The sequence below is a fragment of the Rhineura floridana genome, chromosome 3, assembly GCF_030035675.1.
Source record: "Rhineura floridana isolate rRhiFlo1 chromosome 3, rRhiFlo1.hap2, whole genome shotgun sequence".
Classification (NCBI taxonomy): domain Eukaryota; kingdom Metazoa; phylum Chordata; class Lepidosauria; order Squamata; family Rhineuridae; genus Rhineura; species Rhineura floridana.
In genome coordinates this window covers 17865436-17881811 of record NC_084482.1, presented here as the reverse complement: position 1 = coordinate 17881811, position 16376 = coordinate 17865436, and the positions used below count along the sequence as shown (strand labels likewise).

The window sequence follows — 16376 nt, the reverse complement described above, 5'->3', positions numbered from 1 at the left end:
AGAAGCCCCGTCTGGTAGTCACTTGCTTCACCTCAAATGAGTAGAGAAACTTCAGTCAGAAGATACTTAGGTGGAGTGAGAGGAAAAGTATTATGGGAAAATGTAGGTCCTGGCTGGACTCTCCCCACAACAAACACCTCATTCCAACTCAGCATAAGAGCCCTGCTGGATCAGACCAATGTTCATCTACTCTAGGAGTAGTCAATGTGGTGGTACCCTCCAGACGTTGTTGGACTCCAACTCCCATCAGCCCCAGACAATATGGCCAATGGACAGGGATGATGGGTAGTCCAACAGCACCTGGAAGAAGGCACCAAGTCTTCATTCAGGTCCAGCCAGTGCGGCCAGTGGGAGTTGTAGTCCAACGACATCTGGAAGGCCATAGGTTCCCCATCCCTGATCTATAGCTAACATCCATCAACAGATGTATCATCTATGAATTTAAAGTCATCTAAGCCAGCCACCTTCATATCAGTGGCAGCAAGTTCTGACAAGTTAATTGTGCATTGTGAGAAGAAATAGTTTCTTTTGTCTGCCCTGTAATCTACTTCTAGCCACCTGACATCAAAGCACCCTCTTCCACTGTTGTGGCCCCTTTCTCAGAATTCAGCATCATCCCTTGGAAACACCTCCAAATTAGGACAGGGCTCCTGTGCCATTTAGAGGTGTAGAGAAGGTATGCCAGCAGGTACAGCTTCTCTCAGCTCTGCAGCACTGGGACATGGCAAGCTAGCTTACTTGCACACCTCTTAAGGTTATGGATGCTCTGTCTCTGACCACCCTATTTCATATAACCAGGGCTGACCCTACCATTAGGCAGAGTGATGTGACTGCCATGCTGGAGGGGTAGCAGGATTGCCACATTTGAGTAAGCCTATACTAATCGATCACGCCTTCAGAGAAGCACGCATTCCACCCCAAGCTGCATGCTGAAGGTTCGCTGTCCTATATAGCAACACAGTGTGCTGGAAGATGCCTATCTGCAGCATCCTATCTGGCTTGCAAACAGCCCCCCACATGGCTACATTAACTGAGTAAAAATCTCCTACAGGTGACTACAGGGAAAGTTGGATTCTTTTCTCTTTCTGGCCAGCAAAATGCTATATATTACTGGCACAGATGTCTTTCATGGCGACAACTTCTGGGGGATGGGGGGTGGCAAAATTCATCTGGTACAGCAGGCATTAACAAAAGAACACCTGAAAGACTCAAGATTGATTACACCATCAGCTTTTTCAGCCTGGAACCATGGGGGAGGGAGAGCTTATGCCACAATGTCTGGGCAAATTGACTAACAAGGATTTCTGTGAGCTAGTAACATACAGACTTAAAATGCAGTTAGCCTGAACAGCCCAAGAGGGCCCTTCAGTAACACAGTGGGTGATGATGATACCAAAAGTGTCTTTGATCAGGGGTCCACAACTCTTGGTTTAGCTTATTTGCCAGCTTTACTTTGTAATCGGCAGGGGTATATTGGTCTGGGGTCTTGGAAGGTCTTAGACCCCCTTACTTTTTTGTAAGCAGGGTCCCTATGTTTACAGCATCCTACAAGCCAATCAGCATGAAAGGGGAGTGTATTAGCTGCTGAGAAGAGTCTTCTAACATGCTTCCTTGTCCTTTCCTGCTGATCAGAACCAATGAGAACGAAAGGAGGTGAGTCAGCCACAGAGAAGACTCTTCCTGGTAGCTAACACTCTCCCCTTTTGCGTGGATTGGCTCCTAGGGAAGTCTGTCGTTGTGGAAGAAGGCATTAACAAGGATCTCATTCTCAAACCCACAGCAAAAAATGGGGTGTGGCTGTGACTATCATGAAAGGACCCTGCATTTCTGAATTTGCCACTACACTACTGGTAATCGGTGCCCCCTCCTCTCCCCTCCTCTCCTGTCCCCCCTCCCCAAATCTTCTGGTACATAGAGATGGGCTCTTTCTCTCCTCAGCACTGGAGTACATGGGGGAGGTAAGAACAGGAGGGATCTACCGCCTGGAAGAGAGCCCTGCAATTTCTTATTTTTCCAGTCTTCATCCCAAATGAGAACCCCATGGTGAGGGTCTGTGGAATGCAGGGCATCCAGCTCACCCTTGGCTAACCAGAGAGCACAGTTTTTAGATGACAGCCTTGGGGGCTTCTCTCTTGTGCTATTCATGTGCCATGGGTGGATGTCATTAATGTGAGTCAGAATATGAAAGAGCCAATTTTAAAGTGAGCATACATCCTAAAAAACGAAGGAACAATGTCTAAATGACAGGCATGTAGTTTTTTTTAAAGCCTTACTGATAAAAATGGAGCAAGATCCCCATGGGGGGGGGAGTGGAAACTATCTCCCTTCCCATGCAGCACAGGAGAAGCTCTCTAGCCTGTATAACACCAAGGGAATGCTACAGACAAACTGAAGCTGGGTACACACCATACATTTATTGCACATGGCTTCCCCAGAGAATCTTGGGGACTGTAGTTTACCCCTCACAGAGCCACAATTCCCAGCACCTCTAACAAACTACAGTTCCCAGGATTCTTTTTTTGGGGGGGATGTACTTTAAATATGCTTTAAATCTATGGTGTGTATTCCAGCTTCATTTCAAAAAGACCCTACAACAACCTGTTGCACTGTACAAAATCCACAAAGGCCATATAATGCTGTCCAGTAACTTACCAGCCTTGTCCAATGCAGCACATTTAGCTCTGCAAAGACTGGAGATTTCCAGACAGAATACCAATAACAAAAACTCAACCTCCAAGCTTTACTTTTCCACTAGAGCCCCACCCTTCAGCAATCAGCACTGCTCTCTCACAACCCCCCACAAGCTCACTTCTCCATCCTGGACCAGTGATATCAGCACAGGGGGTGGGGAAGAGAGAGGAACAGCCCCACCTTGGAGCAAAAGATCAAAACAGAAATCCCCAGACAGCACATTGCCACATCACTGAATCCAGTCTCACAGGACCAGTAAAAATAAATAAATAAATAAATAAACCAACACCTTAACAAGAGAGTTGGGGATCATAGGAAAACTCACCCCAAGGGCTGCGGATCTCAGCTTAGTCTGAAGCAAGGAAAACATCCCAATAGCAGCAGAGAAGGCAGAAAAACTCCAGAGGTGTCTGGGGGATAGGGAGGACCCTAGCCAGGCATGACTGAGACAGACACCTTTGATCTGGGGCCAACACAGACCTTCAAAATAAACAAACAAACTAAAGGTCTATCTACATGGCAAGGCACCCTTACAGTTAAGCCTCAGCAACCCCAACCCACAGATTAGTACAGAATATTCATCTGAAGCCATTGGTGTGCTAAGTGCTGTACAAAATCCAGAAGCAACATCATTTCTGTCCAGGATGTTCCAGTCAATACATAGTTACTGTGCGTCTCTTCTACACAGGACCACTGGGGATGGCAAGGGTCCTGATGACAGACACATATGCTTTGCTGGGAAACTGTCTGCAATCCTCCCCCCCTTCCTCAAATTCTCAGTCAACAACATAGGCATCACATAATTATTCCCTGCATGGGAGCGTAACAACCCCTTTTGGATGCTGCACTCCTTCCCAGCAGACCACAACCAGCAACAGAACGGGCCCACAAATGCCCCTCAAGGGTGCACCAATACCACCACCCTGATCTCTCCCCAAAATTCTCCACTCTGCTTAAACGCTGCAGTCAGGTCCACCTCTTTCCTAGCAATGTGTTCTTGCCCCATTGCCTTGGCAAAGTCCTCTTTCCCCTTACCCACTGTTGGCTGGGCAGGGCCAGCGATGTCAGGATATCCCCCATAGCCCCCAGCATCTGGTCGGTGCGCCCCCCTGCCCGTTGTGGGGTTTTCATGATGCAGTGGGTCCTGCTCACCTTCTCCCACCGCCCTTGGCTTCAGAGCCGGAGGCATGGGGGGGGCTGGGAGGAGACTGGGCACCCTGCCTGTGTGTTGGGTGCTGGGACAGCCAAGTAAAGACTAATTCCCAGCCAGCCAGCTCCAGCTACCATAACTTCCCTGCTACAAGCTGCTGCTTTCTAGCCTCACCCCTCCCTGCCTGGATTCTAAGCCCTTTATCTCTTTAACATCGCTCTTATTTACACTGGACAATCCAGCCTCTTAGATAGCAATGGATTAGGGAGAGGGAGGGGCAGGGAGGACACAAAGCCCGAGTATGTAACCATGACTGGAAGCTCAGCCTATATATGGGAAAAAGCAGATAGCACCCATTCTAAAGGAAGGAGCAGCTACAGCATGGACAAACCAGCTAGCTCCAAAGAACAGCAGGACTCACAGGGGTTAACACTGAGACTAGCTTAAATGAACCATTGAGGTGGGGGACCAGAACTGATGGTAAAACCAGATGTTCAATGATTTGGCTGAGGTTGCAGGAAGATCAATGCACTCTGATTCTGACAGTGTCACAGTCCTGCTGCTTCTCAGCCTTGTCATTGGATAAAAGAGACATGGGTCCCAGAGAATCGACCTCTAGAGGGCACCATGTAGCCAGTTGCCATATGCAGCTGAGTGATCACTTTTTTATAGCAGTGCTGGGGAACCTGAGGCCCTCCAGAGATTGATCATTGGCCGTGGTGGCAGAGGCTGCTGTGAGTCGGAGTCAAACAATGTCTGGAGGGAGACAGGTTCCAGAAAGAATAGTGAGCCGTTGCGTTCTGCCATTACTTTCCTCCACTGCGAAACAGCACTGCCTTTTGGCCCCAGACAGCCATTTTAATTATTCCCTGCCCAATCAACAGAGGAGTAATTTAGCAGCTGCCTAACAAATTGCTGAATACACTAACTCAACTAGATAACAGGAGTCTAGACTGCTGTCGCATGGCAACCACTCAGTGCTTCCTCTTCCCATTCTTCTTGAACAAGCCAATCAGACAGCTTCGTGGTTGCCTCCCAAAGAAGAAGAGAACATGGGGCACATTGTTGAGTTAAACGCAGATGTGGTGCAACCTCTGGGGAATGGAAAAGATCTGTGCTTCCCCACCCCCTTCCAGAATACCACTTTATCCTATCTATGCATGACATCATCCGTTGGGACAATCTAGCTGGTCCTGCTACGTTCAGGGGGCATTATTGCATCATCAGCATAGCAACAGACAAGATTAGGCCACTTTATTCTCTGTCGCTCCTTTTAATCTATGGTCCTCTGCATATTTGCTCAGGAGTAATGGGACATATTCCAAGTAAGTATGCACAGAAATTCAGCCCAATGTTACATTCAGAGAGAAGGAAGATTAAGGCACATGACTGCCCCCCCACCCCCTCCATGCTGATCCCTATCATTATTATATGGAAGTCGCGGTGCATTGTTCACTGCTATCCTTTATGGTATTTATACAAGGGCAATGATTGCCTCTTGTGGCGTCTTTGCAGTTTTTGGGAGGTCACCCCACCTTTGTCCCTGTCTGTTAAGGGCCTCCTCATCACCTTGCAAGATCACCCAAAGCTTTCTAGCAAGTCTTTAAACTAAGGGGTAGCTTCAACAATCTCTCAGACTCTTTGCATGAACATTGCAATTATGGTACCACTGTAGCCACCCCTGCTTGTTTCTTGTGTTGCCCACTGTAGTCCAGCAAATACGGTAGTGGGAGCTCCCCCCCCCCCCCAGGATGTTCATTTCCTGCAGTTTTTCATTCCCACTTTCCAGAGAGACAAAACACATTTCTGGAGCCAAAATGCTGAACGTGAGCCATGAGTGAGAGGGAGAGAGCCTGGAGCCATCGGAGCAGCCAGTACCCCTCTCCCCCCACCCTGCCTGCCACGCAACCACTAACCCCACCCCAGCAAGCCATGCAACGCTCACTGCACACAGCTTCCCTCCCCTGCATAGCTTCAGTCCCACCCAAAGGCTTCCATTCCTATCTGTAGCCCCTGAAGCCCTGGAGTCCCTTGTGCTAAATACACAGAGTCTGCTCCCCTCCTCCTGGAAGTAGCACTAAAGAGCCCCTCTCCCTTCAGTAACCTGCTCTTAGCCCTGTAACAACAGCATTTGGTGACAACAGCAACAGCAGCATCCTAGGATTAGCCCTCCACCAACGCTACTTCACAGGATCATCAAACTTGTGATGACGGCTTGAAGTTGTAGGCTCCCTGCCACTATATGTGGGGTTTATTATTGTCGGATTGTATTTATTTTCCGCTCTTACCCTAAGGCAGGGCTGGGGAATCTGCAGACCTCCAGAAGTTGCTGGACTACACATTGCTGACCATTGCCAGGATGGCGACCCCTGACTTATGGTCTGACAGCTGTATCCTATGGAAGGGGAGGCAAGGAGACAGGAGTGCTAGGAAGAATTGTAGAGACAGAATGACTAAAAAGTGGTTGAAAAGCTCTAGATAAGCCTTCACCAATCTAATATCCTTCTCTAGACTGCTCGACATCCTGACAGGAGCATCCTGCCAGTTGTGGTTTCTCTGGTCAGTGCAGCAATGCTAGGGAGGCAATAAGGGCCAAAAAGCAGCTGAGCTGGGGTGTGTGTCTGCTGAATTTTAAATACTGTTTTGCATTAACCATCTAATTTTCAGGTTGCAACTTCTGGTTCAATGGTCATTACAGCAACAGGATTTAACTTGAGTCAGGACTCACCAAGTCTGTTTCTAATGCCAGAGGTCAGCCCTGTGATCTGCACACAAATGAGATAGCAAGATTGCCCCTGAGCATATGTCAAATGCCCCTCCCTGATCATGGAGTATACAGCCAGCCAGCACATCTGGCAAAGGCTTTCATGGGAGAGGGCATGATCTCCAAGCAGGTTTGGGTCCTGCATCTCTCTGTTTTAAAAAGTAAACACTGTCCGCCAGTAAACCAGTGGTAACAACAACACAAAAACCACTGGAGATCCACAGCTCTATTAGACTGCAATTGTACGTTTGAACATAGAACGCTGTTTTATACAAAGTCAGACCATTTGTCTGTCTAGCTCAATATAGTCCTCACTGACTGGCAGCAGCTCTGCAAGGTTTCAGATGGGGGCATACATTCCTAGCTGTACCTGGAGATGCCAGGGCTGAACCTGGGACCTCCTGCATACAAAGCAGATGGTCTACCACTTACGTACGACCCTTCCCCTCTACACATTTACCTGGGAGTAAGACCCATTGAATGCGATGGGGGCTTACTTTTAGGTAAACATGTACAGGATTGCAGTGTTATGCTAAGCATGCTGCAGAATCCATTTTAGAACTGCAGCCTTTGTAAGGAAACTACAAAGACCCTGCTTCTTACAGAAGGAATCCTTTAAAATTCTTCATAGCTGAGACATGGCAGAAGCTCAAGCAATGGGTCATGTTCCAGTTGTGAGGAAATTAAAAATGTGGGTAGCGTGCCATGCATAAGGAACAGATATCTATACAGTGTCAGATTACAGGCAAAGGACTGCTGAGACAAGATCACTGCCTCTGAACAAGAGTCTGAATGAGTTGCAGGCAAAAGTGTGGGATATACACCGGATATACAGCTCCCTTGTGTCTTTTCAGCCCCACTGCAGGTCCTGTTTCTCAACAGACAACTGCCCCATTTTCTTCCTTCTAAAGCAAGGTGCACTACATCACCACACAGAACCACCTTGCACCTTCATTCTGAACACACAACCCTAAAGATTGAGAATGCCCTCTAAGCTAGCAATGGGCTGGCTTCAGTCTTACAGGGCATTTTAAATTAACAAAGTAGAAGTGCACAATCAGGATCTCTTTAACAGTTAAGGAATAAGTAACCTATATTAAAGGGATCCTGAATAGGCACTAAAGCCTTGAAAAATCAGGTCAGGGTCTGCACAGTTCAGCATTACTAGGAACATAAGATGCCTTATAGTCAGACCATTGGGTCACCTAGTTCAATAATGTCTACACACTCACTGGCAGTGGCTCTCTAGGGTTTCAGGCAGAGAGTCTTTCCCAGTCCTGCCTGAAGATGCTGGGGATTCAGTCTGGGACCTTTTGCATGCAAAACTTTGCTACAGCCCTTCCCCTTGACAGAGCTGCTTTGTCATAGCATAAACACAACAATTTTGACTGGAGAAAATTATTGTGGATCTCAAAGGGGGTGGTCCCCCAGCCACAGAGATTATAATATGGGGGTATAACAAAGCTTACTTTGGGGATCAGAGACATACAAGTTTAGTCCTTTTTTAAGTTTTCTGACTGACCTGTGTTTCGGTCTTTCATGCAAACAAAGACTGTAAACCGCCCAGAGAGCTTCAGCTATGGGGTGGTATATAAATGCAATAAATAAATAAATAAATGAGAACTAGTAACCAACTTCAGTATCATGAATCTTTCCCCAGTCTTGTCTGGAGATGCCAGGGATTGAACCTGGGATTTTTTGCGTGCAAAGTATGTGCTCAACCACTGAGCTGTGGCCCTTCCCATTCCTTTTCAAGATCTCAAATAATCAGCATGGACTAGATGGTCACCTGGAAACTGGTCAGTGGGCCACCAGTAGACTGCAGTCTACCTTCCACCCACCTTTGCTCTAGGTAAGATGTGTTCTCTTTTGCCCATACATGAGACCCCAGCCTCAAGGCCCATGAAACTCTAAGCCCAAAACGATGGCATGGTTTGCTCTTTTCATTTTGGAACCTAATCATGAATCAATAAAAATTAGAACGTCTTTGAACATGCGCAGAGTGCTTTTCCTTGGCACTGAGTAACCACTGCTAGCACTTCCAAGTCAGAGAATGGAGAAAGCTTTCATGATTGCAATTAACCCTCCAGTTTTTGTGCTTTTGTGTGGTAGAACCCTCAACCCCATATCTCCCCAAACCAGAAAAAGATTATGAATCCTGAAACATTCTGAACAAATTATTATTATTATTATTTATATTTATTGCCTGCCCTTCACTAATAGGTGCCAGGGCAAGTTGTTGTTATATGTCTTCAAGTCGATTATGACTTATGGCGACCCTATGAATCAGTAACCTCCAAGAGCATCTGTCATAAACCACCCTGTTCAGATCTTGTAAGTTCCAGTCTGTAGCTTCCTTTATGGAATCAATCCATCTCTTGTTTGGCCTTCCTCTTTTTCTACTCCCTTCTCTTTTTCCCAGCATTATTGTCTTTTCTAGTGTCTTCTCATGATGTGTCCAAAGTATGATAATCTCAGTTTCATCATTTTAGCTTCTAGTGATAGTTCTGGTTTAATTTGTTCTAACACCTAATTATTTGTCTTTTTCGCAGTCCATGGTATGCGCAAAGCTCTCCTCCAACATCACATTTCAAATGAGTTGATTTTTCTCTTATATGCTTTTTTCACTGTCCAACTTTCACATCCATACATAGAAATCGGGAATGCCATGGTCTGAATGATCCTGACTTTAGCGTTCAGTGATACATCTTTGCATTTGAGGACCTTCAAAACATATTTCAATCACAAGAATAGGGTGGGTTCTGAAAACATACATCTCAGGAGCTGAAGGCCAGGGTAAAAGGGTGTGTCTTTAGCATTCGCCAAAAACTATATAGCGAATGTGCTAGATGCACCTCTGTAAGGAGGGAGTTCCACAACTTAGGGAATGCCACAGAGAAAGCTCTACTGGGCCACCCTCTCCTGAACTTCCGAGGGTGGCAGAACTACCAAGTACCAACTACCCTCTGCTCATCTTAACACCTGAGAGGGTCTGTAGGGAAGAAGACAATCTCTGAGATCTTTGGGGCCTAAGTTGCTTAGGGCTTTAAACACAAATGTGAGCAGCTTGAATTGGGCCTGGAAATGAACTGGCAACCAATGCAACTGTTTTAGAACTGGGGTTATACAAGTTTTGAAAGGAACCCCAGCTGGTAAACTGGCTGCTGCATTTTGGACCAGTTGAAGTTTCCAAGTCGTCTTCAAGAGCAGCCCCACATAAAGCACACTGCAATAATCCAGTCTGGAAGTTACCAGAGCATGGAGTACTCTGGCCAAGTCATCTCTGTTCAAAAGGGGCTGTAGCTTGCAAACCAGGTGTAGCTAGAATCAGGCACTCCTAGCCACCAAAGCCATCTGAGCCTGCAGTAACAATGCTGGATCAAGGAATACCCCCAAACTAAAACTTGCTCCTTCCAGGGGAGTGCAACCCCATCCAGAACAGGCTGTCTCCCCATCTCCTGGACTCGAGAACTTGGAACACATTAACACTTCTGTCTTTTCAGGATTCATCTTCAGTCTGTTGGTCTCATCCAGCTCATCACTGCCTCCAGACATCTGTCTAGCACCTTAACTGCCTCTCCTGATTCAGATGGCACAGAGGGGTAGAGCTGAGTGTCTCCCGCATATTGGTGACACTTCACTCCAAACCTCCTGATGATCATTCCCAGCAGCTTCATATAGATGTTCAATAGCAAGGGGGACAAAATAGAACCTTGTGGGACACCAAAGGAAAGCTCTCATGGTGTTGAAGAGAAGCCTCCCACAAGTAAGAACATAAGAACATAAGAAGAGCCTGCTGGATCAGGCCAGTGGCCCATCTAGTCCAGCATCCTGTTCTCACAGTGGCCAACCAGGTGCCTGGGGGAAGCCCGCTAGCAGGACCCGAGTGCAAGAACACTCTCCCCTCCTGAGGCTTCCGGCAACTGGTTTTCAGAAGCATGCTGCCTCTGACTAGGGTGGCACAACACAGCCATCACAGCTAGTAGCCATTGATAGCCCTGTCCTCCATGAATTTGTCTAATCTTCTTTTAAAGCCATCCAAGCTGTTGGCCATTATTGCATCTTGTGGGAGCAAATTCCATAGTTTAACTATGCGCTGAGTAAAGAAGTACTTCCTTTTGTCTGTCCTGAATCTTCCAACATTCAGCTTCTTTGAATGTCCACGAGTTCTAGTATTATGAGAGAGGGAGAAGAACTTTTCTCTATCCACTTTCTCAATGCCATGCATAATTTTATACACTTCTATCATGTCTCCTCTGACCCGCCTTTTCTCTAAACTAAAAAGCCCCAAATGCTGCAACCTTTCCTCGTAAGGGAGTCGCTCCATCCCCTTGATCATTCTGGTTGCCCTCTTCTGAACCTTTTCCAACTCTAGAATATCCTTTTTGAGATAAGGCGACCAGAACTGTACACAGTATTCCAAATGTGGCCGCACCATAGATTTATACAACGGCATTATGATATCGGCTGTTTTATTTTCAATACCTTTCCTAATTATCGCTAGCATGGAATTTGCCTTTTTCACAGCTGCCGCACACTGGGTCGACATTTTCATCGTGCTGTCCACTACAACCCCGAGGTCTCTCTCCTGGTCGGTCACCGCCAGTTCAGACCCCATGAGCGTATATGTGAAATTAAGATTTTTTGCTCCAATATGCATAATTTTACACTTGTTTATATTGAATTGCATTTGCCATTTTTCTGCCCATTCACTCAGTTTGGAGAGGTCTTTTTGGAGCTCTTCGCAATCCCTTTTTGTTTTAACAACCCTGAACAATTTAGTGTCATCAGCAAACTTGGCCACTTCACTGCTCACTCCTAATTCTAGGTCGTTAGTGAACAAGTTGAAAAGTACAGGTCCCAATACCGATCCTTGAGGGACTCCACTTTCTACAGCCCTCCATTGGGAGAACTGTCCGTTTATTCCTACTCTCTGCTTTCTGCTTTTTAACCAATTCCTTATCCACAAGAGGACCTCTCCTCTTATTCCATGACTGCTAAGCTTCCTCAGAAGCCTTTGGTGAGGTACCTTGTCAAACGCTTTTTGAAAGTCTAAGTACACTATGTCCACTGGATCACCTCTATCTATATGCTTGTTGACACTCTCAAAGAATTCTAATAGGTTACTGAGACAGGACTTTCCCTTGCAGAAGCCATGCTGGCTCTGCTTCAGCAAGGCTTGTTCTTCTATGTGCTTAGTTAATCTAGCTTTAATAATACTTTCTACCAGTTTTCCAGGGACAGAAGTTAAGCTAACTGGCCTGTAATTTCCGGGATCCCCTCTGGATCCCTTTTTGAAGATTGGCGTTACATTTGCCACTTTCCAGTCCTCAGGCACGGAGGAGGACCCAAGGGACAAGTTACATATTTTAGTTAGCAGATCAGCAATTTCACCTTTGAGTTCTTTGAGAACTCTCGGGTGGATGCCATCCGGGCCGGTGATTTGTCAGTTTTTATATTGTCCATTAAGCTTAGAACTTCCTCTCTCGTTACCACTATTTGTCTCAGTTCCTCAGAATCCCTTCCTGCAAATGTTAGTTCAGGTTCAGGGATCTGCCCTATATCTTCCACTGTGAAGACAGATGCAAAGAATTCATTTAGCTTCTCTGCAATCTCCTTATCGTTCTTTAGTACACCTTTGACTCCCTTATCATCCAAGGGTCCAATCGTCTCCCTAGATGGTCTCCTGCTTTGAATGTATTTATAGAATTTTTTGTTGTTGGTTTTTATGTTCTTAGCAATGTGCTCCTCAAATTCTTTTTTAGCATCCCTTATTGTCTTCTTGCATTTCTTTTGCCAGAGTTTGTGTTCTTTTTTATTTTCTTCATTCGGACAAGACTTCCATTTTCTGAAGGAAGACTTTTTGCCTCTAAGAGCTTCCTTGACTTTGCTCGTTAACCATGCTGGCATCTTCTTGGCCCTGGCGGTACCTTTTCTGATCTGCGGTATGCACTCCAGTTGAGCTTCTAATATAGTGTTTTTAAACAACTTCCAAGCATTTTCGAGTGATGTGACCCTCTGGACTTTGTTTTTCAGCTTTCTTTTTACCAATCCCCTCATTTTTGTGAAGTTTCCTCTTTTGAAGTCAAATGTGACCGTGTTGGATTTTCTTGGCAATTGGCCAGTTACATGTATGTTTAATTTAATAGCACTGTGGTCACTGCTCCCAATCGGTTCAACAACACATCTCGCACCAGGTCCCGGTCCCCACTGAGGATTAAGTCCAGGGTTGCTGTCCCTCTGGTCGGTTCCATGACCAACTGGTCTAGGGAATAGTCATTTAGAATATCTAGAAACTTTGCTTCTTTGTCATGACTGGAACACATATGCAGCCAGTCTATGTCCGGGTAGTTGAAGTCACCCATTACTACCACATTTCCTAGTTTGGATGCTTCCTCAATTTCATATCTCATCTCAAGGTCTCCCTGAGCATTTTGATCAGGGGGACGATAGATCGTTCCCAGTATTAAGTCCCTCCTGGGGCATGGTATCACCACCCACAACGATTCTGTGGAGGAGTCTGCCTCTTTTGGGGTTTCGAGCTTGCTGGATTCAATGCCTTCTTTCACGTATAGAGCGACTCCGCCACCAATACGTCCTTCCCTGTCCTTCCGATATAGTTTATATCCAGGGATAACCGTATCCCACTGGTTTTCTCCATTCCACCAGGTCTCCGTTATGCTCACTATATCAATGCTCTCCTCTAAGACCAAGCACTCCAGTTCTCCCATCTTGGTTCGGAGGCTCCTAGCATTAGCGTACAGGCACTTGTAAGCAGTGTCTCTCTTCAAGTGTCTTTGGCACTTGTGGTTAGGCCTGTGGTAATTTTGCTCTTCTGAATTTATATCCTGTGCCCCTGCTCTCACAATGCCTACTTCTAGGCCTACCCCTTTTAAAATTTCATCATTTCTTTGGTTTTTATCCCAGGGGGGAGGTTTATTCCGAACCGGACCTTTCTCAGCTCCTGGATACATCCCTGGAGGTAGGAGCAGACCACTGAAGTACAGTCCCCCAACTTCCCTGAGGCTCTCTAGTAGGATGCCATGGTCACTGGTATCAAAAGCCACTGAGAGGTCCAGAACAAGCAGGGTTGCCCTCCCCTCATCTCTCTCTCTCAACAAATGTCATTGATAGGGTTGCCAGGCTCAGGGCCTGAGACTGATCCTGTGTCTTTAGAAGAGAAAGTCAGCCAAATGCTGACTTTTAAAGATACAGAAGACCTCTTGGTTGCCAGGCCCAGCCTCCAAGACAGCCTTTCCCAACCAGTGTGCCTCCAGATGTTGTTGGACCACAACTCCCATCAGCCTCAGCCAGCATTACCAATGGTCAGGAAAGATGGGAATTGTGGTCCAACAACATCTGAAGGCACACTGGTTGGGAAAGGCTGCTCCAAGAGGTCTTCTGTATCTTTAAAAATTGTGCAGGGGGAAGGGAGAATTCCACCTTGTGGTTTTTCCCATTACACTGTTGCAAGAACACCTGCACTTGGCTGACCTTCTCTTCTCCTAAAAATACAGGATCAGTCTCAGGCCCTGAACCTGGCAACCCTAAATCCAATACACGCTTACCTGTGAGTAAGTCCCATTGAACCCAGTGGAGCTACTTCTGAGTAGATATGTATTGGATTGCAGCCTTACTTGTTAGAGAGAGCGAGAGAGAGCTGCCTACAGGGCCCTGTCCACTCAAAGCCCTGGTACTTTCAGATAGGTCGAGGGCTGGGTTACTCAGAATGACACAGCTGCACACTGCACGTGCTTGAGAGCACCCTCATTTCTTTATTATCAATCTACATATCCCGGAGCTGAGTTAGAAGAGAGAAGGTTCAAAATACCTTCCTTGAAGGTAGCTTTCTCTAACTCAAAGTAAACCCTGGCCAGCTCAAACCTAAGCAGAATCTCTAAACCTCGCCCCGCTTCGCTTGCGAATCTTGCCGGGATGGCTGGAGGCGGCCATACCCTTGGAGCGGCATATTCTGAATTTAAAAGGATCGCCTTCACTGCGGCCTGGTACAAGCGGGAGTCTCTGCAGCGGTTCCTGCGAACGGGACTCCCCAAGCTGTTTGTTATCTTTGCGCAGCCTCTGTCCTGGGTCCGTAGTCTAGGTGGGAGGCCATCCCAGATCCCGGCCTGTTTGTTCCCTGCGGGCTCTGGCGGTGGCTACGGCCAAATTCAGTCGCGTCACTCTCCTCCCCCGCGCGCCGCTTGTTGCAAAGAACCAGGCGCTGTGGTTGCTGCAGAAGGAGGCGGAAGGCTGGAAAGCGAAATCCGATAGCTGAGGGAAACTAGCCAAGCCAGCTCCGCCGCCGAGTCAGTGTGCGTCTCCAGACGGGACGAGGCTGCGGCGGCGTTGAGCTGAGCTCACGGACGTCTTAAATTCAAACCCCAAACCAGGAATGAGTGGCATGAAAGCTGTGTTTATTCCTGCCGACGGAGCAAGCGGACGTCAACAACGGACTAAAGGAGGCTTCTGTTCTAAATGCTCAAACTGAGGCACATCATGTCAGCTTTGCAACAAACCCGTAAAGATAGAGCGGATGAGGCTGGGAGGGAGAGTCAAACCAAGGGCTTTCTCTTAGCCACTCCAGTACACGTCTGCTCAGAAATTAGCTCCATTGGGTTCAATGGGACTTACTCCCAGGGAAGTGTGTGTTGGATTGCAGCCTATGTTACCTTAGCATTAGCTCACGCGTGTGACCTGGTTCGCACATCACATTAAGTCAAACCATGACTTAGCATGAACAAGCAGGCTCTCCGAGAGATAGCAGCAGCACCACTCTCTCTTTGGCTGCTGTCTTCTTCAGATTAAGCTCACACTAAAAAGCAGGGCAAAATTACATACTCCCCACCCCTGGAGCTCCCTGCTCTCACCAGAGTGCATTCCACAATTATTGCTCCCACTCACAATGCCCATAGACAACAACAAGAGGTTTTCACCACTTCAATGCTAGAGCTGTGAAGCTTGGGGGTAGGATAGGGTAGGGGTTGGAAAAGAAAATATTAGGCCTGAAATGAGAAAATGTGAAATACTGGAGGGAAATGTGGAGGGGGAACTCTTATGAAATATTTATTTCAATGTGATGAGTGAAATAGTTTTACAAGCAGATGATTTCCAAGAATATTGTTCTAGCCAATGCATTCTATTTAGTAATGAGAACTTGGCAACTGCATTTGTCTTTTAAATAATCCAAGCTTGCTCTGGGTGCTAAAAGAGTACTTTTAAAATATTGCAGAAAACCGAACATCTTCAGGTTTTGCCAAACCTGCCAAGCATCTGCTCCTGTAACATAGCAAAGTTCTCTATATCAGGGGTTCCCAAACTGTGGTACATACACCATAAGTGGTCTGTGAGCTTCATTCAGGTGGTCCATGGTATATCTGTTAAAAATCATAAGCATCTAGCACAGCACATTACAACAGGCAGAAAATTCATTAAGTGGTCTGCTGTGACCTTCACCAGTATTCAAGTGGTCCATGGGGGGAAGAGTTTGGGAACCCCTACTATGGGGTACAACTCCCATCATACTTGACCATTGGTCATGCTGGCTGGGGCTGATGGGAGTTGGAGTTTAACAGCATCTGGAGGGTACTAAGTTGGCTATCTCTGCTTGTAGAACACAGTCTCTTTGACTCTTTGCTGCCTTCCACAGCCTCAGATTCCTCTGTTGCCTTCCCCAAGTGAAAGAAATCAATGAATGTTGTTAAAATGTGCACACACAGTTCAAGGAACAAACTATACTACACCAGGGAAAGAGGCTCATTTCTATTTATGCAG

The 16376-nt window shown here is 46.6% G+C and overlaps 1 protein-coding gene across 7 annotated transcripts in view; it reads right to left on the bottom strand.

The window, feature by feature from the left end:
- The window catches only part of ARHGEF25 (Rho guanine nucleotide exchange factor 25), a 91742-nt gene that overhangs the window by 67082 nt on the left and 8284 nt on the right, over window positions 1-16376 (bottom strand). For 3 of the 7 annotated variants that reach the window (XM_061614681.1, XM_061614678.1, XM_061614679.1), the window contains exons 1-2: window positions 3727-3895; window positions 3017-3171 (exon numbers count right to left, since the gene is read on the bottom strand). The exons of 1 other annotated variant lie outside the window; for it this stretch is intronic. In XM_061614681.1, coding sequence (XP_061470665.1) covers window positions 3017-3171; window positions 3727-3880 — 309 coding nt within the window. In that variant the 5' untranslated portion in view covers window positions 3881-3895. Of the gene's footprint in view, window positions 1-3016; window positions 3172-3726; window positions 3896-16376 lie in introns of those variants that run through there. 3 more of the 7 variants (XM_061614680.1, XM_061614682.1, XM_061614685.1) reach the window with 3 other exon arrangements.